Source organism: Pieris rapae, chromosome 4, assembly GCF_905147795.1.
Source record: "Pieris rapae chromosome 4, ilPieRapa1.1, whole genome shotgun sequence".
NCBI lineage: Eukaryota > Metazoa > Arthropoda > Insecta > Lepidoptera > Pieridae > Pieris > Pieris rapae.
This window is the reverse complement of record NC_059512.1, coordinates 1,298,906-1,323,111: the sequence shown is the minus strand read 5'-3', so window position 1 is coordinate 1,323,111 and position 24,206 is coordinate 1,298,906. Positions and strand designations below refer to the sequence as shown.

Below are 24,206 nucleotides of genomic sequence, written 5' to 3'. Positions count from 1 at the left end.
GTCAAAAACAGCATTAAGTAAGTCTTTGTTAACGGGGATCTGTGCAACAGACTGATTCTGGGCCCTTGGTATATTTTTAATTATTTTCTTAAAATACTTTGTAAAATAATAATCGCCATTTTTTTTTATTTATGGCAATAAATAGTCAAAAAAATTGTCGATCAAATCAATCTATGCAATTTGAATAAACCTAAAACAACTTAATTATCAAATGAATACTAATGTCAAATCAACTCTGATTTGCGTGTTCTATCGGACTTGTCAATAACGGAATTAAATATACAGACAACCAACCAGCAAATTTGACAATGGCATTTGTTTAACATATTTATACTGATGGTAACAGTAGTGCGCCGAGTTACAGTGAAGTCGCACGCGCACGATGGCGGTTTTAAAGTTATTTATATTTTTGTCGCTCGTCGCGATAGTTTTAGGTCAAGGGCCGAATCCCATAGTACGAGTTCATCATGGATTGCTTCAGGGGGCATGGAAAAAATCTACAAATGGTCGTACATATGCAAGTTTTCAGGGGATCCCATATGCAAGACCGCCAGTTGGAAAATATCGATTCCGGGTAAGAAAAGTATCTCTTATATTTTCAAAGTACAAAGTAAAGCTGATTTCAAATTGAGAGCAAGAATTTAAAAAAACTGTGATAAATACTTATCTTTTCAATAATTTTATCTTTCACCTTATTCTACGTTTGTAGAAAAAACAACACTAATAAAAGAAAAATCTAAAATGTTGACTATAGCTAACTTCAGGTATCGGTTTTTTGTGACGATGTGCGTGCGCATCAGGAAAATTTATTGTAATCATTTTTCCCAAACGCGCGAAAAGTAGTATAACTTCAAATAAAACAAAAATGTTGACTATAGCTAACTTCAGGGTGTCGGTTTTTGTGACACTGTACGCGCGCATCGTTAAAATTACTCTCATATTTTTTTCAACTTCAATATATGAAATAAATCAGTTTTAAAACTATTTTATTTTATTTATGGCAATAGTTAAAACTTTATGCCACTTTCAAGTAAAAGGTAGCGAAACGACACGCGAGAAAAAATAAAGAAACACATCAAAAGTTAACAAAGGGACACGCTAGTTTTTAAAACTCTAAAAACCTTTTTAATACAAAAACCGCGTTATAAAATACCGTGATTGTGTAGGTACAAAACATTTAAAACACCTAATAATTGTACCTTCTTGTGTGTGTAATTTAATGAAAATAATTTTGAGATATTATCACTTATCACTCATGTCTGTGCACTTTGACATAAGATTATTCACTTCGATTAGAAAATTCTTTAAATTAATTAATTAAAATAAATGTTACCGGCAAACTTGGTTAATTGTGTACTAATTAATTTCTCGAAAACACATTGAATAATAATTTACACGTGATAAGTCGTAATTAATATTCTAGAGCTATAAAAATTGGACAAGATTTATTAAAACAATTTTTAAGTTATAATTTTTATTTATTTATAATTAATTATAAGTAATATAACAGCTTATACTTATACATATTATAAGACAATACACTAAGACAATACAGAATGCCAAAACAGATTACATAGATAAACAGGCTTTTTTAGGCGTAGGGACCTGACGACCCCATCGCCCACTGGTGAAATAACCTGTGAAAGAGGTTATTTCACCAGTGCAATCAGTCAACCCCCTTCCTAGTGGGAGTGCCATGCTGTTGCTTTCGGGCTTCAGCCAAATGGGCAGGCACGACCGGGGCAGTACCACTGTCTCACAGAAAACCGGCGTGAAGTGATGCAATAGGTTTATCTTATTGTACTCGCGTTTCGTTCGGTGAGTGAGACTCCCGGAGCCCATCCCCCCCCCCTTCCCCAGAGTATGACGGTGCAGTTTAAAGAAAGATTACCCCAGGGGGGTACCACACGTGGAGAATCCCCCTCTGGGCGTCCATCATCGGAACAATCAGTATCCGGTGGTGGATGCACAGGCTGCCCTTCGTATTCTGGGGTGGGCAAAAACTGCGCTCTAAACAAAACATCCAGTTCTAGTTTTAGGTTTCGATCTCGGGGCAAACGGAAGAATTCGCCGAAGGCAACCCCTTCCACGCTCACAGTGGACTTCACCAATGTTAGGGGGCTCAACTCAAAACTAAACGCGGTTCACTTTCACCTTGAATCTGCGAAGCCGGCCTTATTCTTCCTCACTGAGACTCAGATATCCTCCCCGGCTGATACTTCTTACCTCTCCTACCCGGGGTACAAATTGGAACATTCATTTGTGCCGCGGGCGGGAGTTTGCGTGTACGTCAGAGAGGATATCTGTTCTCGTCGCCTTGGGACGCTTGAAGGAAGGGACCTATCTAACCTCTGGCTCCGCATAGACTGCGATGACCATCCGCGATTCTATGCGTGCCTGTATAGGTCCCATAGCGGAAATGACGAAACTGACCGACTCATCGAGCACATCCAAATGGCTACAGATTCCCTGCTTGAAAGGGTTCCTACCGCCGAAATCGTGATACTTGGCGATTTTAACGCCCACCATGCCGATTGGCTCGGCTCTGAAACCACCGATCACGCGGGAAGATCCTTTCACGACTTTGCTTTAGCCTACGACCTGACACAAATGGTCCCTGCGATTACGCGAATACCAGATGTGGACGGTCATAAACCCTCTTTGTTGGACCTTCTGCTGACTTCGCATCCGGAGAACTATCAAGTCTCCGTTGACCCGCCATTGGGTTCATCGGATCATTGTGTGGTCCGGAGTACTGTGCCATCTACGCGCCCTTCGCGGTCGCGCTTTTTGGGTTTTCGCCGTATTTGGCACTACAAGTCAGCAGATTGGGACGGGATGCGGTCTTTCTTTGCGTCCTACCCTTGGGGGCCTATTTGCTTTTCGTCTGAAGCTCCAGATTCCGTCGCTGCCTCTGTCGCCGAAGTGGTTCTGCAGGGAATGGAACTCTTTATTCCTTTTTCTGCGGTGCCGATCGGTGGCAAGTCTCAGCCATGGTTTAAGCGTTCTTGCAAGACAGCCTCGCGTCGAAAGCGAGAATGCTTTAAGGCATGGGCAGAAGCGGCGAAATCTCGTGATGCTAATACCAGCGAACTCAAAAAAGCATATAACTCAGCCTCCAGGTCCTTCAAACGGGAAATCACTAAAGCAAAGTCAGAGCACATTGCCAGATTTGGCGAGAGATTGGCCCAACTCCCTTCGGGGACTCGAGCCTTCTGGTCTCTAGCCAAAGCTGTCCAAGGGAATTTTTGTCAGCCTTCCATTCCACCATTGCACAGGGAGGATGACTCGCTGGCCCACACTGCGAAGGAGAAGGCCGACCTTTTAGGCTGTCTCTTCGCGTCCAACTCGACTTTGGATGACCAAGGGAGATCACCACCGAGCATTTCACGGTGTGATTCTTCGATGCCGGAAGTTACATTCCGGCAACGTGCTGTCCGTAAAGCATTATCTTCCTTGGACATACATAAGTCGAGCGGGCCGGATGGTATTCCTCCAATTGTGCTGCGTACTTGTGCTCCTGAGTTGGCTCCGGTCTTAACGCGCCTTTTCCGGTACCTGTACTCGCTCGGCACTGTCCCGGAGTGCTGGAAGATCGCATCGATACATCCGATCCCTAAAAAAGGCGATCGCTCCGATCCGTCCAACTATCGCCCAATAGCGATAACCTCCTTGTTCTCCAAAATAATGGAATCCATTATTAATTGCCAGCTCCTGGAGTATCTGGAGGGCCACCAGCTGATAAGTGACTCTCAGTACGGCTTTCGTCGTGGTCGTTCGGCTGGTGACCTTCTTGTATACCTTACGCATAGATGGGCGGAGGCAATTGAGTCCAAGGGGGAGGCTCTAGCGGTTAGTTTGGACATAGCGAAAGCCTTCGATCGGGTGTGGCACAGAGCACTGCTCTCGAAGCTTCCAGCCTACGGGCTTCCCGAGAAATTATGCGATTGGATCTCCAGCTTTCTGGCCGATCGGAGCATCAAGGTCGTCATCGACGGAGCATGTTCCGACCTTAAACCCGTGAACGCTGGGGTCCCACAAGGCTGTGTTTTATCCCCGACCCTGTTTCTTCTGCATATCAATGATATGTTGCAACTTAGCAACATTCACTGCTATGCGGATGACAGCACTGGGGACACTCTTTACACTGGCCGGGCAAGTATTTCTCGGGCAGATGTCGATGAGTACCGGAACAAACTTGTGTCTGAAGTAGAAACCCTACTATGTGGAGTCTCTGACTGGGGCAGACTAAACCTAGTCCAATTTAACCCCAAAAAGACACAAGTTTGCGCGTTTTCCGCTAAAAAAACACCCTTTGTCGCTACTCCTCTTTTCGAAAACACTCTCCTTAAAGCCACAGCCAGCATTGGAATACTTGGCGTTGACATATCGAACGACGTTCAGTTTCGCGGTCACTTGGAGGGAAAGGCAAAATTAGCCTCCAAAAAGCTTGGTGTGCTCAGCAGGGCGAGACGGTACTTCACTCCGGGCCACCGCTTGCAACTATATAAAGCTCAAATTCGGCCCCACATGGAGTACTGTTCCCACCTTTGGGCGGGTGCTCCCCAGTACCAGCTTCTTCCACTTGACCGTATTCAACGAAGAGCGGTTCGAATCGTTGACGACCAAAATCTCTCCAAGCGGCTTGATCCTTTGGCGTTGCGTAGAGATGTGGGGTCTCTCTGCATCTTCTACCGCATTTACCATGGAGAGTGTTCAGAGGAGTTGTTCGGATTAATACCTGCAGCTGAGTTTCATCATCGGACGTCGAGGCAGAATACGAAATTCCACCCGTATCACCTCGACGTCCGCCGTTCCACAACTGCGCGTTTTTCCAGGCAGTTTTTGCCGCGCACCACCACTCTGTGGAACCAGCTGCCAACTGAAGTATTTCCGAACCAATTCGACTTAGGGTCCTTCAAGAAAAGAGCGTACCAATTCTTAAAAGGCCGGCAACGCACTCGCGAGCCCTCTGGCATTGAGGGTGTCCATGGGCGGCGGTATCACTTAACATCAGGTGAGCCTCCTGCCCGTTTGCCCCCTGTTCTATAAAAAAAAAAAAAAAAAAAAAAAAAAACAATATATGTATATAAAACTGAAAATAAGCAACTACATTAATAAACAAAGATACATTAAAAAAACTAAACTAAAATTTAATATTTAAAACAAATAATACTTAAACAAAATCTGACTCTTCCCGCTTCTTCAAGTACTTCTTGATATCTTTTTTTTTTGAGGTGGACAAGATCAATATCCTGGTAATGGATGTCATAGTTCGATACAACACGAAACATTGGCGAATTATGCAGGTTTTAAAAGAAATATTTATTTCTTAAAAACATAGATAGTTATAATAAAAATTAATAAAACAATTTTAACAAGTTTGGTCCTAGTGGCAGTGTACCTATAACGTTGGCAGTATTTTGTCGCTGCGATACTTATTTAAGCGAGGCCACCAGTTCTAGGGTCATCGATACTGTCCACCAGGCGCCAACTTATATCTTAAAATAGCTCCTGTGCATTTGAACCCCACGGCCCAAGAGTAGAGTCCAAAGGGATCAAAATCGAAGTTCGAGGAAAGAAAAAAAATTCTATCGCTAAAGCCTACATATCTTTTGCAAGAAAAGGAATACAGATACAGAAATTCTGCCCTATTGTCTTCATAACCTATAGACATTGGTATTCACTTTGTATGTATAATTTATTATGATTGCCCATGGGCACGATAAGCTTTAGCGCCTCAGCAGGTGCACCACCACTTTTCTTTCTATTTATATATTTATTTATTATGTTTTGATAACGAAACCATAAAATAATAAAATTGACAAAATTAAATGAAAAGACGGCCTTATCGCTTTCGAGCGATCTCTTCCAGGCAACCACTGTTGAAAAGAAAGCATATTCAATTAGAATAAGCAAGAAGTGCAAGATACATAATACATATAGTTTAGTACAAAACTAATATAGGTACAAAAAAACTAAACCAAAAAAGAACACGTGAAAAATAAAAGGGCACATGAATCACGACAATTCTAGATCAGTCAGGTCAGTGAGTACGAAGGTTAGGGATTCGATGTGAACAGGTAATGTATGTATAATAGAGATTCTATGTGTGCCATTAACACTACTCGTACGGTAAAGGAAAGTGTAACACAAGTGAAAAATCTTAGACCTAAAACGACTTGCTTCATATTGTGAAATATCATGTATGGATTTCACAATATGGCGAAATCGTATCCATAAAACAGACTCATCAATCCGCCCCATCCCTCTTTGTGGTCATACAAGTTATAAAGTCAACATTCTATTGCGCACTAAACCGGAAAAAATAACTTAAAAGGTACATCGAAAATCTACATACAATTATTTATTTCTCGGAACATAACTAGATCTTGGATAGTATGGAAATGTTAGCAAGAATACTTTTTTAAAACCACTTCTACGCATCTACACACTTTGGCGAGATTAATTTTGTGTACTGCGCATAATAATCAAGTTATGCACGCGTTTTTGTTAGTTACACAAGTAATATACCTACTCCAAAACTTTCGCAAGTGAAAATATTAATGCATACCAATTAATTAAATAGCTATTTAATTGCCTTGGCTTCAGTAATGTATCGGCAAAGCTATTAAGCCGTGATAATTACCAAATATTGTTCTTTGATTGAAGGAATTGGGCAATTATGACCTGTCGTTATATTACCACAAACATTTCGATTTTAAACAATAAATCCGCTTATAGTCAAACAAGAAGGAACTTTTTTTTCACTGTTTACCTTTGACTAGGAGGTTTCATGACATAGTCCGCCGATACTTTATGTGCCCACAGCTAGGACTAACCTTCTGAAAAGGCCACGTATGTGATTCGGTGTGTTTAGTTGACGAATTAGACCGTTGAGTGAACTGGCAAAAGTTCTAATACTTGTTAGTCCCTATAGTAGTTAATTTCTTCTATTTTAATGTAATTTGTTTCTCCTAATTAATTTCATTTGTTTGCTTTTTTGTTTGTTTCGTGTAATTATGGTAATTATTACAACTCTTACAAAGCATATGGCTGACATGAGGATGGAAGACTAAAATACAGATTATTTTTTAATTAATATTATTAATAAAAATTATTTAAAAAATTGTTTAAATATTAGCGTATAAGGGTTCGTAAGGTAGTTACACTAGAGTTTAATGTACTGTTTAAGTATTCGTAGTATTCCTATTAATCCAGTCTTATTTTAACGTTTGCTATAATATAAACGAACCTCCGGTTGAAGGTTATATTTCCATGAATGCAATTTAAAACGCAGCCACTAACAAAATAATAATCCAATAATAGTAATCCAGTTTATTATTAATAGAAACGTGACATTACAAGCCATGGGTTTTGAACGAACTTAGGTTTAAGCGTTGTGTTAAAACTATAATTAACTGTCTAGTAAATATCTTGGTATATTACTATATATTGTAAGTATATTTATATATTAAGGGAGTTAAACTCATATGTGTTGCAAAAATGCTATTTGTGCTATGTTGCTATTTCAGTTGAAAATCTGAACTTTTATCCCATTTCTTTTATAATCAATCCAAAATGTACGTATAACAAATACTTCATATTCAAATTAAAAATGACACATACATAGACAAAGAAAACTAGTGTCTTTTCCACAGACTAACAAACAAAACTAAATGAACATAAAATAAAATAGACATTAAGAATCTAATTTATATTAAGAAATATAATACATATATATACATGTAATAATATTTCATAATAATTATTATAATTAATAAAAAATAAAATAATAAAATTAATAAAAAATAAAATAATAAGTAAAGTGTAGACGCCAAGAAAAATTTGGTGCTCATTTACCATTCACACCCCAATGTGCGCATCAGGACACTTACAAATATGGGGTACTAGGCCCCGAGAAATAACCGTACGCCACTGCATTATGAAAACACACCTACATTTTAAAACTTACTGTTCTTTTTAGGAACCTCAGGCCATGAAGCCATGGACTGGCACCTGGGATGCCACTCGTCCTCTCTCAGACTGTTTACAATATGAACCTTTTGCTAAGAAAATTATTGGTGAGTCAAGTCAATTAATAAATATATAATAGGCTAAGAAGTATTATACCATCATTTAGCATTGTTTACACTAAATGGATTTTCTCTCGGAACATTCAAACATAAATATTCTTTGCCTTTTTTATTTATAGTAATATATAGACCGAGTAACAGGCCATTTTATTTTTAAGTAAGATTGAAGAAATGCATAATACAGGTAGTTTCGTATTAACATTTAATTATATTATTCTCAAATGATGAATTCTTTTCCGATATTCAATACAGTTGAGGAAAGAAAATAGTAAATATATTTATTCTTACTAATTGCTGGTATTAACGGATCATTTTTCCTGCGGTCACGCATAATAATTAACATATCGCACGTGTATTTTTACATAAGTGTTTAAAGGTCAATAGTTTATAAAAATGTTATTACATTACAGTTTAATGTACTGTTTTAGTATTCGTAGTATTATTATTAATCCAGTCTTATATGAACGTTTGCTATGATATTTAAATTAGGGTATATTTCCATGAATGCAATCAAATACGCAGCTAGTAACAAAATAATAATCCAGTTAATTATTAATAGAAACGTGACATTACAAGCCGTGGGTTTTTAACGAACTTAGGTTTAAGGGTATAATGATTAAACTATATTAACTGTCTTGTAAACCTCTTGATATATCAATGTAATATCTTAATATATATAAATCTCCTGTCACGATGTTTGTCCGCGATGGACTCCTAAGCTACCGAACCGATATCAGTCAAATTTGCACACTGAGCAGTCTGGTCCAAGTTAAGAGATAGAATAGCTTAGATCTTTATTTTTAGTCGCAATTCTATTTTATTGCAAATATTTGTTTATTATTTCATACAATTCTAATGGCGCTGTGTTAAAAGTACCAACCTTTCACATAAGTTCTCCTACCGTTTCCCTTGAGTAGTTTACTATCTATATATATAAAAGAAAGTCGTGTTAGTTACACCACTTATAACTCAAGAACGAAAGAACAGATTTGAGTGAAAATTGGTATGGAGGTAGCTTAGAGCCAGGAGACGGACATAGGATACTTTTTATCCCGTTCGACAGCGTTCCCGTGGGACTTGACATGAAACGTCAGTCACTATAAAAAGTGGTATAACAAATAAGAATCAGACTTGGAATAATAAAACGCAAATGATAGCTATGTAATTGACGTATAATGACAGCTATGTAATGACGTATATATGACAATTTGATATTTGTAAGAAATCAATATTCAAAATATTTCTATTAAATAAATACGTTTAATTATTTTTACAATTTACAATTTAATTATAATGATAGTGCTATTGCCCATTCGTATAAACAGTGAAGAGAACTATAAAACTCGGTATGGTCGTATGTATACAGTTCATCCAAAGAATGATGAATGTTTCTATTTGTTGTTGTTGTCGAATGACGCATTTAATCGAGTAAAGGAAGTTTATGATACTTTAATGAAGGCAAACGATGATGAAAATGGTGGTTTATATTTCCTAGATGCCCTTGGTGGAACTGGCAAGACATTCCTCATGTCATTAGTTTTAGCAACTGTTCGGGCGAGATCCAACATAGCGGTTGCAGTTGCTTCTTCTGAAATAGCAGCCACATTGTTAGAAGGATGCCGTACGGCTCATTCAGAATTAAAATTACCGTTAAATCTTCAAACTATTGGAGAACCAACGTGTAATATTGCAAAACACTCAGCAATGGCCAAAGTTTTAGCGGCATCGAAAATCATCATCTGGGACGAATGCACAATGGCGCATAAACGTGCATTGGAAGCACTTAACCGAACATTAAAAGATTTACGCAATGAATCGAGATGTTTTGGAGGAGCAATGATTTTACTGTCTGGCGATTTCCGCCAAATACTGCCAGTAATTCCAAGATCTACGGCTGTCGACGAAATAAACGCTTGCCTCAAATCGTCAAATCTATGGCGCTATGTGACGAAACTGCAGCTGACAACAAACATGAGAGTTACATTGCTTACTGATAAAAAAGAAGAAAAAGAATAAAGATGTAGATGACCTGAACTACATAATGGTATGCGTTTGGTGGTTAGAAAATTGAAGAACAATGTAATTTACGCTACGATAATGATAGGAAAATTCAAAGGTGAGGAAGTTCTTATTCCGAGGATCCCGATGATCCCAACCGATATGCCGTTTGAATTTAAAAGACTTCAATTTCCGATACGTCTTGCATTTGCCATGACCATCAACAAATCACAAGGCCAATCCTTAAAAGTTTGTGGTTTAAATCTAGAACATGTATGATTTTCCCATGGTCAATTATACGTGGCATGTTCACGGGTCGGAAGACCATCAGCGTTGTTTGTTTTTGCGCCTGATAATAAAACAAAAAATTAAAAAATGTGTATCACAAGGTACTTAAGTGAAGAGCAACCTATGTACTAAAATACAGAAATAATAATGAATGATCAATGTAGGTATTTAATTTTTTTGTATTTTTTCCAATAAAAAAACCCAAACTGCTTATTTATTGCCATTAAGGCGGAACAAAGTTCGCCGGGTCAACTAGTTAGTAATATAACAAAAACCTTAGCCACAGCAACGCTTGTCCGAGTCTGCTGGTACTACTATATATATATCTCATATCTTAATATATATATTTCTTGTGTGCGTGTGTATGTGACTGAACTCCTCCTAAACGACTGGACCGATTTAGACGAAATTTTTTGTGTGTGTTCAAGGGGATCTGGGAATGGTTTAGATTCACAATTTTGTCCGCTGGACAAAGTTTTTTTTAATTAATTAGTAGTTGTTGATTTTGGAATGTTTTACATTGGATCCGACAGACGGCGCTACCATCGCACTGTCAAATTTTAAATATATTCGAATTTTAATTTTAGTCTGTCCCGACAGTTAGCGCTGCGATCAAATTAAAAAAAAGTTTTGTTATCATTGTGTTATTGTAGACCATGTGCTGGATCGTTAGATATTGTCATAACATTTGAATAATAATTTTCATCAAAATGGTCCAGAATGTTTTAGCTTATTAAAAAAGTTTGAAATTTTCAAATTAAAGACGTATAGACAGGACAACGTCTGTCGGATCCGCTAGTATATATATGAGTTTTCAAAATAGTCAATTGTTACAGGCGATGAAAACTGTTTATTTGTGAACGTGTACACACCAAAAATAAATGTTGGCGCACACTTACCAGTGGTAGTATTCATACATGGCGGAGCATTCATGTATGGTGGCGGTGTACTATATGGCCCTGAAAACTTCATGGATCGGGATGTAGTTGTTGTAACCATTAATTATAGATTGGGACCACTTGGTGAGTATACCATGTCCCTCAATTAAGATCCATTATATAGGTTTTTTATATAACAGAAGACAGACAAGCTGGAGGCTCATCTGATGTTAAGCGAAACCGCCCATAGACACTTGCATAGCCAGATGGCTCGCAAGTGCGTTGCCGGCTTATAGCATTAAATAAAGGACGACAACGTACCCTATCAGTATGTGTCCTTGGATGGCGAATACATGAGATAAAAAATACGGTCGTCTTTGTTTGTCTAATTCTGTTTACTGTGATGAATACAGCTTATTTCAAATAGCGTTTTAGATCAAAAAAATATTCATCTATGTCCTATGTTTTCCTCTACATGGTTTGAGAAATATTTTTTCTAATTTCAATCCGTAATCATATACTACAAAATTTGATTTTATGAAATTTAATCTGTCATCAGTATGTCTGAGAATTGGCTACTTCTCTATTTATTTCTTCATCTTTTTCTATATTTTTGTGTTTTTTTACGAAAATACATACTACTCTTAAATTTGATCTACCCTCTACGATCAACCGTTTTTTTTTCACTATAGAACATAGTTATGTATAAAGTTAACAACAGTGAATATTGTATTTAGAATGTAATGTTTGTTTTGAGTCAAATAAAATATATTTTTTTATTAAACTAAAAGATGTACGTGGAATAACGACGTTCGCCGTGCCACTAATCTCATATAATTATACGCTTAAACTATGAAGCTAACGTTGAAAGTCCTGCAATATTTACAGCATTGGCACGGGTTGTAAATTATGATCGTTAAATGCGATCTAATCCAGTGAAAAGCATTTTCTTTTTAGAGAAATTACTTACCACAACAGACGAACGTCATATATTTTTTATTTCACAGGTTTCCTAAGCACAGGAGACGAGGTCGCACCAGGCAACAACGGGTTAAAGGACCAGTCATTCGCGCTGGAATGGGTAAAACATAACATAATGATGTTTGGTGGCAACCCTGACAGTGTGACGCTTACTGGATGCTCCGCGGGGGGCGCTAGTGTGCACTACCACTACCTGTCACCAATGTCTAGAGGTAAATATGCTTTATGGTTTCTTAAGTCAGTGAAGCCAACTTAGGGGTTTTTGCCCTAAAACTATGAGGAGTTAAGATGTTCTGGGGGATTTTAGATTTTTTTTATCTTTCGTTTATAAGTACATTTGCATGCGTAAGATTTGGGGAACCCTTAAAGTAAAGTATATACTGAGCCTATATATGCTTTAAGTAAAGGCTTACCCAGGAATCGGCGGTGTGGGTCAAGAATATAAATAAAGCAAGTGAGTAAAAGAGAGAATATTAAAAAATCTCTAAATCTCAGCCAAAGATAAAAGTGTTTCTGTTAAATATTTAGTAATTATTTCCATAAGTTTGGATTGGATTTGGATTCGCTAAGGGCTTTACTGCTATGCTGTCTGACATCAGTAAATCGGTTATTTTATAGGTAGTGGCCACAATATACCCCAACGCAATCTTACCCTAAAACACCATAACAATTTATTGGCAATCCCGAAGCTGAAACCTAATTATTTAATATTATATATGAGGTTTATTACGCTTTCATGCTGTAAACCAAAGTATAAATTAATATTCGAAGTAGCACTATTAATTTATACTTTATTATTTATCATATCTATTGATTACTAGATTCAAAGAAACGCAAAGGCCTAATTCTCATCATCGTGATCTTTCGACAAAAACTTTTAAACATAAATCCTTGAGAAACAAAGTCTCATTGTCTACGGCGAATCGTAAACTTTAATCAAACAAGAAATTTACATTCTCTAGACCGCTGGTTAGTTGATATGAACCAATAACCATGATATTGAATATTATACGGACGGAAATAAATACCTCAAGAACAAAGCATACCACGTGATTTAATAGCCATCCTTCATAGATGATTAATTACTTATTAATAAAATGTGTTGTTTGAATGTTAATTAATAAAATTATTCTATTATATATATCTTTCTTAATAATATATATCTATATATTTCTTGTGTGCGTGTGTATGTGACTGAACTCCTCCTAAACGACTGGACCGATTTAGACGAAATTTTTTGTGTGTGTTCAAGGGGATCTGGGAATGGTTTAGATTCACAATAATGTCCGCTGGACAATGTTTTTTTAATTAATTTTCAATTTATTAGTTGTTGATTGATTGATTTTGGAATGTTTTACATTGGATCCGACAGACGGCGCTACCATCGCAGTGTCAAATTTTAAATAATATTCGAATTTTAATTTTAGTCTGTCCCGAAATTTAAAAAAAGTTTTGTTATCATTGTGTTATATCGTGTGTGACCATGTGCTGGATCGTTAGATATTGTCATAACATTTGTATAATAATTTTCATCAAAATGGCTTATTAAAAATTGAAATTTTGAAATTAAAGACGTGTAGACAGGACAACGTCTGTCGGATCCGCTAGTTATTTATAAATTCTTTAAAGAACGCACTTACAAACCTTCTGGTAATGTGAGTGATGTCAGACAGTCGTCGAATATATTTAAACTTCAATTAAAATTGTATATTAATTTATATTTATATCATAATTTGTTTTTATCATAACAAAATTATTAACAGTTTAAACTTTGTATAAAGACTTACAAGATTTTACGCAATGTCACATAAACGGAACGTGTGCAGAATATAGAATATTTACAAAAATAAGGCACTTACCAATAATCCCAAGAAATAAATAATTAGGAACATTACGGAACAACACACTACCAAAGCATGGAAAATATAAAACAGTGATGTTGGCCTTACATTGCTGAAGAACTTTTTTTTGGACTAGTAGGCAAATCTGATCTGATCTGGGTCAGACACTTCAGCGAAACGTGAAATGTGATTTGTTGGATTTTGATGGAGCAATACGGAGCAAAGCGTATCTCTACACAAGAATTTAAGTCAGATTGATCATAATTAAACGTAGGGTCTTCCCTCTGACAATTTACATGATCCCATATGAGTATACAACAACAGTATACAACCACAGAGAGTATATTGAGAATATAGCTATATCGTATTTTAAGAAACGTATAACTCTCAGCTATAAGCGTAGCACGTTCTCTATTATTTCTTACGATAAACTTACGTCTGTAAACATCTTCTGTTTACTTGGTTTTGTTAATCTCCTGTTTCACAATACACATACGGCCTAAGGACAGTAAACTTTAGATAGAGGAATTATTTAAATTACCTGACTCACTTTAGAATCTGAAGTAGTTTATAATGAATATTCTAATTGCGATCTGTCCTGACGTACGATGGTACATTTATTTGCTCTCCGAACTAAACTTCGTCTCTCTATCTCAATAAGTGTTATGAAAAGAGACAAATGACGGCATAAATAAGGTTTTAATATGTTTTGGAAGTCAATATTGACTACTTTATTCAGTCTTTATTCTGTGCAAGTATTACGTAAGCACTATAGAGGTTTTTGATTTCTTTGGTGATTACGTCAATAGTTTTTTTTTACACATATTAACAATGGTCTATGCTTGAAAATGACATTTCATTTTTTTGTAGGAATCTTCGAAGATGCAAAAAATTAATACGTTTTGTATGTATTTTTGATAGCTTTTCTTACTTTTGCTGACAAGAGGAAGGGGATAAATTGTAGTATAGCTTACATAATACTTGAACGGCCCCTCGGGGATAATGTAGCATTCTTATCACACGTAATATAGCGCTACAAACTTTTAGATCTGAAACTTTGATAACTGTTTCGACATCATTTTTTTTTAACAAGCAAGTAGGTGATCAACCTTCTGTTGCTAACATACGCCGTGGATTTAGACCCAGGCGTACAGATTTCCTCAAGTTTTACGTCACAATACGAGTGAATATAAAATGACCATTTAAACAATTGCACAGCTGTGTTTCTAACGCACCACTTCAGTGTTAAGAGGCATTCTAGAGCCCGTAGCATTCTTATAATTAAATAAAACCGAACAGGACGCTTTAGTATTTAATTTTTTTAGCCATACTAACATACAGATCTTTACAATATTAGAATATACATAGACATACTCTTAAGTACACAACAAACAGTAAATAATGACGATCTAAAATTTGGTCAGTTGATATGATAATGTAACACAATATGTGTTTGGCACATACATAAAAACATTGTGACACAATACTCTTATAAGTAAATGTCAAATATTCTTTTTAAGTAAGTATTAATTTACTTATCTAAAATTAGTTTTTTACATGTAATAAAATACTGGTGTACATTTATGAAATATTATGTAATACGTTATTTATAAATATAGTTATATTAATTTGAAAATTTAAATAAATGTATGACTTTAGGACTAAAATCTCCTACCGTTTTTAATTTTACGTAATATTTTTGAAGAACATTCTTATTTCTTTGTGTCCTGTGTAAGAAAAAACAAATGTGTCTTAAAAACATAATATTGTCTATTCAACATCAGACAGGTTCAACCGTGGTATAGCCTTCAGCGGGTCAGCTTTCATGTCATGGGCCATCGCCAGGAACCCAGCGGAGAAGGCTAGGGCGTTATCATCCATCGTTGGTTGTCCCACTCAGAACCATAAGGAGATGGTAGATTGTCTTCGATACCGACCAGCAGAGGTCGTTGTCAATGCGCAGATTGAAATGTTTGTAAGTATCTCTGGTCTTGATTCATTTATTTAGTTAATAACGCATCAATATAGTGATTATTTATTTATGATTATTTATAAACAATTCGTTGCAATAACATGACAAAATTAAATAAAATGAAGGGCAACTGGCGGCTTTATAGCTTTCGGGTGATCTCTTCCAGGCAACTTCTGTTGAAAAAAAGAAAACATTAAATTAGATAAAGTAAGCAAGAAGTGCAAAGTACATTATACATATAGATATTTACAAAAACTATGACAGGAAGAAAAAACTTGACTAAAAAACGGAAACACGAAAAATAATAAAATAATATATTATTAACAATATTTTTACAGAATAATAATAATTTAAACGATAAACAGAAAACTTGAATAAATTTAAAAGGCGACTATGGCAGTGTACCATTACCGCTGGCAGAATTTTCTTGTGTTGCGATACTTTTTCGTTGAGCGAGGAAAGCATCAACACTGGTCACCAATACCTAAAGTTTTAGTGTCTTCAAGTACCAAAGTAGCTTTGAGTAGAAAAAACTGATTGAAGAGTAGATTTTTCTTTATAACGGCATATATATATTACATCGTATACTATTTATTCTGCAATTTTTTTATCGTATCGTATCGTAATGGTGAAGTACAAATATAAATTACAAATAAAAGAAATATGTTGTTTAGAGAGATTGTATAAGTGGTGTTAGATAAATTACCATAAATTATTAGGTTATGGTTTATGATTATTTTAGATGTGGCATTTTAACCGTTCATAAATTTAACTATTTTAAAAAATATTTTCTTTTCTAATTTATTTTTAATTATATGATTTTAATCTTCTTCCCTAGCGATCCCAAGAGTCTAAATTAAATTACAAATGAGAAAGATAAATCAGGAAACATAATGGTCTTGAAGGAAACTAAAAAGAAATAAAAAATAGCATTGAAAAAAAATTATAATTAAAAAAATTTTTTTAACGTAACATTAAGCTTTATATCGCACTTTTAATTCATGAATGTTGTTGTGTACTGCTGTTGTGTTTTTGTAATTAAACTGGCTGTTCCGATGATATATTTTCTGTTTAAGTGGATTCGAGAAAGGTTTAAATTTACAATTATCTTATTTTATTTAACTTGCGTGTACCTACAGGACAACTTAGGTAGCCGAAATAGGTATTACTTAGATGCATTTAATAATGTTTATTGTTATTTTCCTTTTGTAAATGTTTGAATCTTTTTATAAATGTAATAGCTGTAGGATTACGAAATAAATAAATAAATATGGGCAAGAAGCATCTAGGAAATCTTTCATAAGTTCTATTTCGATTCCTTATACAAGAATTGCTTCCTAATTACACTTTACTTTACTAAACATATTATATAATTATATACTCAACCATTACCCGTTATTACTATTTACATACACGCTTATTTTTCCTACAGCAATAGAAATTTCCATACATTTATCTAATGTATTCAAAATGTAACATGTTATTAAGAAAAATATTCATGTCTTTAAGGAAAACGTGATCTGTATTTTACTACTAACAAAATTAAAATTACTTTATTATCCTTATATAACACGAGTCTTACAAATTAAATATACAAAGTCAGTATTATTGTAACCAATTCGACTTCGAGTCGTCCAAGACATTTTCTCTTTTCTTCTCCATTCTTATAAGCCAGCACGAAAGCCCTCTGGCAAATTAAACTGTGATCGACGTACCATCAGATGAGTTTCCTGTCCCTCACTTTCAATATGAACCGTCGTTTGTCGAAATATGCCTTGCCCGATTCAATCTTTATGAAAGATAATTTGGGTTTGGGCCAAACACCGGATAAGCAGCAGGTGCGCTCTCCAGTTGGCCACATCTCACTTAAAATTAGGTTAAATTACGGCTAAGTCTAATTTCATTAAAAATATAACAAGTATCAAATACTCGAACGTTTTGAAACTTCGGTAAATTGAATTTATAAATTTCGATTGGGATTGGTAATTTAGACAATCATCTGACCCTACAAATAACTTAAAAGCTATCTAAGTTTATTAATTTAAGTCTAGATTCAAGCTTATCTAAGCATATACTTTATACCTACCTAAGTTTGTCTATCTACCCACAGATTCAAGTTTTTAATGTGACTTAATAATTTATGCGATTCAAACATTTTTTGTTCACACCGTTTAATATTTGACAATAGTATTCTCATACAATTTTGTTATATAGCAAAAAATAATTAAATATTTACGTCTATGTACATTATCAATATCTTATTGGCTGATTGTATGTTTAATTGAAAGAAGATACATTAGTTAGCAATTGATTGAATTAAGTAATATTTTTCAAAATGACTTAATTAAGAAAAGTAATATACTAGTATACTCGTGTAAGTTGATATTATTTAATTTCTTCAAAGCTCTTCTACATAAACATTTCTTAACCATTTCTTATGTTGTTTGTTTATCTATAACTGTAACGAAGTGTAAATAAATAAAGAAATATGTTCTTATTAGTAAAGCGTGTTAGTGCTGACTTTCAACACTAATAAGCATATATGGAATTGATATCATACACACTTTTTTTATTCTTAATAGTATTAGGGCCTGTTTCACAATGTATGGATAAAGTGCCAAATAGCTATGCAACACATAAATTATTCGAAAGATAAAAGTTCCCAATAAGATACCTTGGCATTTCATGACAAATAGCGCTATCTGACAGTCGTGAAACGCAAAAATACTGTTTATTCTACAAATAAGTAACAAATAGCTTATTTGGAACTTATCCGGACATTGTGAAACAGGCCATTAGTCTAAAAGAGATGATCAAAAATATACAATGTGACTTATAAATTAAACCGTTAAAATTTTGGCGTCAGACGCTGTCTTAAAGATTCTATGTTCAATTTTGTCATGAAAAAGCTTGCTTGCCTTGAATAAATTATATTATATCTAAAATAATAGAATAATTTATTGACATTAAAAATAGTTATTGTTTTGTTTGTGCGCTTTGCTGACAAGGCACTAATTTTGTTTTGTCACGCAATGCAAAACCTGTTTGCCCTATATTTGTATTTTCCTTACAAACGTGTGTTATTTTATTACAATGCGCATAGGTTGTTGTCCAAGTTGTTGAATCAAAATGCGGTGAGGTTCACAATATATATATATATATATAACTAATCACCCTTTCAGGATTGGAAGGTGCACATGTTTACCCCATTCACCCCAACAGTTGAGCCTTCAGGGTCAAAATCTCCATTCTTGACACAATACCCGTATCATGCCGCTTTATCAGGATCAATTAACAATGTCCCTCTCATTGGATCTGTCACATCAGAGGAAGGCTTATATCCGGCAGCAGGTAATCTTTAATAATCAACTGTTATCATAATAAGTTCTTGACTTTAAATACAAATAATTCTTAGTAAGTATGTTTGGTTAAAATGAGCCAACATTTGATTAAGGTGTGCATTTTAGCCAATTTTTTACCAAAAATGTTAAAAAAAATTACGTAAATCATATATTTTTTAGTTTTTTTTTAAATATATATTATACATTTCAGCTAACGTTTAATTAAATTTGAGTTCTTAATAAAACTATACAGCCTATACATTCCTTCTAGTCTACCAGAAAGACCCCAGCATCTTGCAAGAACTGGAATCTAGATGGGAGCATCTTGCTAGCAATATCTTTGAGTACAACGAAACTTTACCCCTGAATCTACGAGCACAAGTAGCCGCGAAAATCAAACAGCTGTACCTGGGATCTAAACCTGTCAGCCAGGAAACCTTTGACCTATTAGTTCAGGTAAACGTTATATTATTGAGAATAGCAAGTGTACCACGTAACCTTAATGGCGACCGTTTTTTTAGGACTTTAAGGATACATTTTACAACATTAAATCCTTTGCATGGGTGTGCCAAATGCCAGTTATGTATCAACTTTTAAACAGAGCATAATTAAGGGAAGGACAACCAGGGCTACAGACCCGGGGACTCCACAAAAGAGACTTCGGAAAAAAACAGAGTTAAGGTGGTGGGATTTTCTCAAATCTATGTGGCAGGCTCACCACGAAAATTTAGGGTTAAAATACTCCTTGTAATCTCCAGTTTGAGAGGAAGCGAGAAATTAACTGAATTTGCAGAATAGCGGATATATATTATATTATATAAACACTACTAATATATATACAACACAAATAATGTAAATTAAACGTATAGAAAGTCTAACTAAGGCCTATTGATGTAATTAATATTCCACAATTTCTTTTTACTTGAATTTAACGTAATCGGATTACAGAATTTAATATTCTAATTCATTCAGATGTCTTAAATGACGCAATACCTTGGACTCAAAATATATTTTTCATTTGCTCATGTTCTTAAACTTTCGAGTTTTAGTCTAACTTAACAGTAAATAAAGTGAATTTATGTTCCATTGTGCTACCAAATAGCATTGGCAACGTGGCTATTCGCCAAACACATGCCTTCTAAAGTTTTGCTACTGACTTTGGTAAACTGCTGTTATTCGCTGATAAACAACTATGGGAGAATTAGTATAGGATAACTTTTAAACAGAATTGTTAAAGAGTGTTCGTAATGATGATCACAACAACATTTCTAGTACTTTGGCAGGCTTGTATCCTGAACTATACAATAATAATATGATGATTTTTGGCTTTTCTATGGCCATCCATAGACAAGATATGGATATCCTTACCACCAATTAAATTTAATTATCGGAATAAAGGAATAACAACACATTCTTGTATGAACAATTTAAGAAGTGGATCATAGAGTATTTTTTATTTATAGGGCCCCTTACACAGTAGCCTATCAGGCTAGCGATCATGCAGATATGTGGTTAGGTTGGAGCCGGCAGAAACTGAAATTATCGCATGGACGCATACGAATATTTGACGAAGCAAACGTATAGTTCACTCTAAGACGCTGGCATGCACCTTTGCTATCTTTTGACAGTAATGGATTTGATTTTTACTAAACTTCAATATTATTTCTTTATTGACAGGCTCTGAGTGATCGTCTGTTTGTTGTGGACGTCGGTAAAATGGTGGAGATGCACGCAACCCGCACCTCCCAACCTACTTACTTATACAAGTACGCTTACCGTGGAGAATGGAGTCTGTCACACATGATGGCCCAAAACGAGATAAACTATGGTAAACCTTCTTTGACAATCTGTATATAGTAAGACATGGGAACCCGGAAATTACTAGCTTGGTACTCAGAGTTATTTCGTTTTCCGGATTTATGAGCAGGCTAACGCCCAAACCCAATAACCTTTCTCAATCCAATTTTGAACATCTGAGATAGACATTTAATCCAAATATTGGTAAAAGTGTGCCAATAACCAATCGATAGACCTTTGTATGAATATGACAGTTCAACGTTGCCAATATGCTATCTAAAGATTTTAACATACACCAGTTTTTAAAATAATTAAAAAACTATTTGATATGTTTTAAACATAGACATGTATATTTTAATATTATTTTTACGGATTCATTTACTTTATTTGGTTTATAATTTATATTGATTAACAAATATGAGTGTTGAAGAGTTGCATTCTATCCGTCGCCAAAAATAGATTGGCTTCGTAGCCCGTAGAATTTGGTTATTGGGATGCAGACAGGAGATCGATCGACTGTCAGGGTCTCATCTCAGATTTTTTTCAATCTGAGAATGTAGATTATTAGGTTAGGTTATTATTAGGTTCGGTCGTAAGTAAGCCGGACCTTAGGGCGGCAAATTTGGGAACCGATTTTTTTCCTACCTCATCGAAATCAAAAATGTCTGCATGACTGATGTTTTATATATTATTAGTATAGATATAATCTTTATAAATTCATTTTAATATGATAGGTACACATACATTTTGAGAATAATCTGTAATATGAGAAAATAAAACTCATTTTCTAGTTTTCTCAAATTCCATTAAAACAGGAAAATTATAATCTAATTTATTACATCAACTTTTTTTTCTGGCCGTTGCTAATGTAGATGCATTTATTTCCTTTTGTGTACATTTTAAATAACGTAAGGCAATGTACAGATCTAGACTTGATTGAAAATATATTATTATTGAATTAACGAAAGGCTGGTATCTACAGCCGAACGTAAAATGAAAACTTTTTAAATCAGTGGTTAGCAAATCAGGCATCACAGATAGGTACCCGTTCCTTAAATACATTATCATTATTTATCTTCTGTTTATAACGGTTTAATGAATGACTCTGCTATTAGAGTTTATTCATAAACCATAGCGGTATCTACCAATAGTTTTTTGCCAAGGATTCACGCAAAACATCAGCGATGACACTATATCTGTTGTTTCCGGCTAGCCATTTTCAGGGTCATAGAAACTTGCCACAATGTTTCATTTTCCATTTTTATCGTGCAATATCTTAAATTATTTCTTCATACTTGTCTCATGAATTAAAACGTTGTGTAATTTTATATTAATTTGTATACTTACTGCATCATTATATATTAGGCAGGTATCATCCCAATAGTAGTAAATATTTATAACAATTTGCTTGACTGAAGATGTTATAAACATACACATATTAAAATTTTCCAATAACTACAATAAATCCGGTCATATAGGTATTGTATAAAATTGAGGTCAAAGATAATTAAAGCATACGATAGTAGATACTTTAATTAAACTTTAGCTAGATAAGACGTTGGCAGATATGCTATCTTGCACCGATTATATTATATACATAATATAAAAATTAGGTACCTAATACAAAGATTGTCCATAACCCTTTTGTATTGAAATTGTTGCTTTAATTATCAAAGAATTTATTGAATGGTTTAATAACAGACAATTATTGAATTTGGAATAATATTAAAACCATATTTAAGAAATTCTATAAATTAATTGGTAAATACAGTGTCATCCAATCCTAAGAACGTAAAATGTATCTTACGTTTTTACATAGGTAATTCGAACACTTCATTTAAACAGATTAAATAATCAATTAATTATCTTTATTTATTGTAATTGTATTTGCTCTTATGTCCTTTATGTAGGGATATTACAGAAACAATTTCGTATATTACAAAATTAAAAAAATACGAATTTTGTATTGAGTTAAGTTTGTGTAAAATTAAAAAGGTTTAGACTTTTTTACATTGAACGAAATCCATAGGTGTCAGTCACGCGGACGACGTCTTACTGGTATTCCATTTCGGAGACGACAAAATCTCAACAAAGCCTGAAGATGTAAAGATGAGGGATGCCCTACTGGATATGGTGTACACTTATGCTGCCACCGGGTAAATATAATTTTAAAAGTTCTCCGCAATAATGTACATTTATAACTTTACTATTATTCATAAAATCTTGGAAATCAATAAAACATTCACCTATTTAGCTTTTAGTTAGGCCCTGCATTGTTTAACAGTTCATATGTATATAACTAACACTGTTTTGTTAGCCTCTGTACTTACATTCATAGTCAGTTTGGGTTTTTGACATTCGGGAGTCAGAGAGGGCTATTTAAATAGCTATGTCAAATATTTTAACAAATCACATAATCTTTTGACTGCTGAGTCTTATAGTGATATAAGCGTATGGCGTACCCTTAAATGAACCTGCACACTTTACAATTTGTAAATTCATTGATCAATGGGACTGTATTCATGTGCCTACTGCATGTCAGTATGCAGCATGCAATATTTAAACTGTCAATATCTTTACAGAACACCTAAAGTGCCGAATGCCCCACAATGGAAGCCGGTAAAGCAGAACTCTCAAGAACTCAATTACTTGGAAATACTTGGCCCAGACAACATTCAGATGCAAAGTAGCTTGGACTTCGGACAGAGAGCTTTCTGGAACAGCCTTGGTTTAATTGAGAATGAAAATTATCAAATCAATCTTAAAGATGAACTTTAATCCAGATTATTTTTTGTTCATTTTTACTACCATCCATTAAATAAAATATGACTGTCTAAAGAAATAAAAGATATGATTTAAGTATAAAATCTTTATTTATAGAACACACCAAATGACCACTCTTAAAAATTAACATTATTAAACTCTTTGACTTTTAAATGTTAATAAATAGACATGTTAAGATAGTAAAGGTATAAAGCAGTTGTAATAAATGCAAAAAAACTTTATTAAAATAC

At 34.6% G+C, this 24,206-nt stretch overlaps 1 protein-coding gene across 1 annotated transcript; it reads left to right on the top strand.

Moving 5' to 3' along the window:
• The first annotated feature begins 327 nt into the window (after positions 1-327).
• LOC111004109 (venom carboxylesterase-6) lies at positions 328-24,054 on the top strand. Its single transcript, XM_022274961.2, has 10 exons — positions 328-574; positions 7,988-8,084; positions 11,219-11,404; positions 12,268-12,453; positions 15,867-16,057; positions 19,237-19,405; positions 19,667-19,851; positions 21,073-21,223; positions 23,222-23,348; positions 23,775-24,054. The coding sequence occupies exons 1-10, from the start codon at positions 383-385 to the stop codon at positions 23,968-23,970; spliced, it is 1,680 nt and encodes a 559-aa protein (XP_022130653.2). The 5' UTR covers positions 328-382; the 3' UTR covers positions 23,971-24,054.
• The last annotated feature ends 152 nt before the right edge of the window (positions 24,055-24,206 follow it).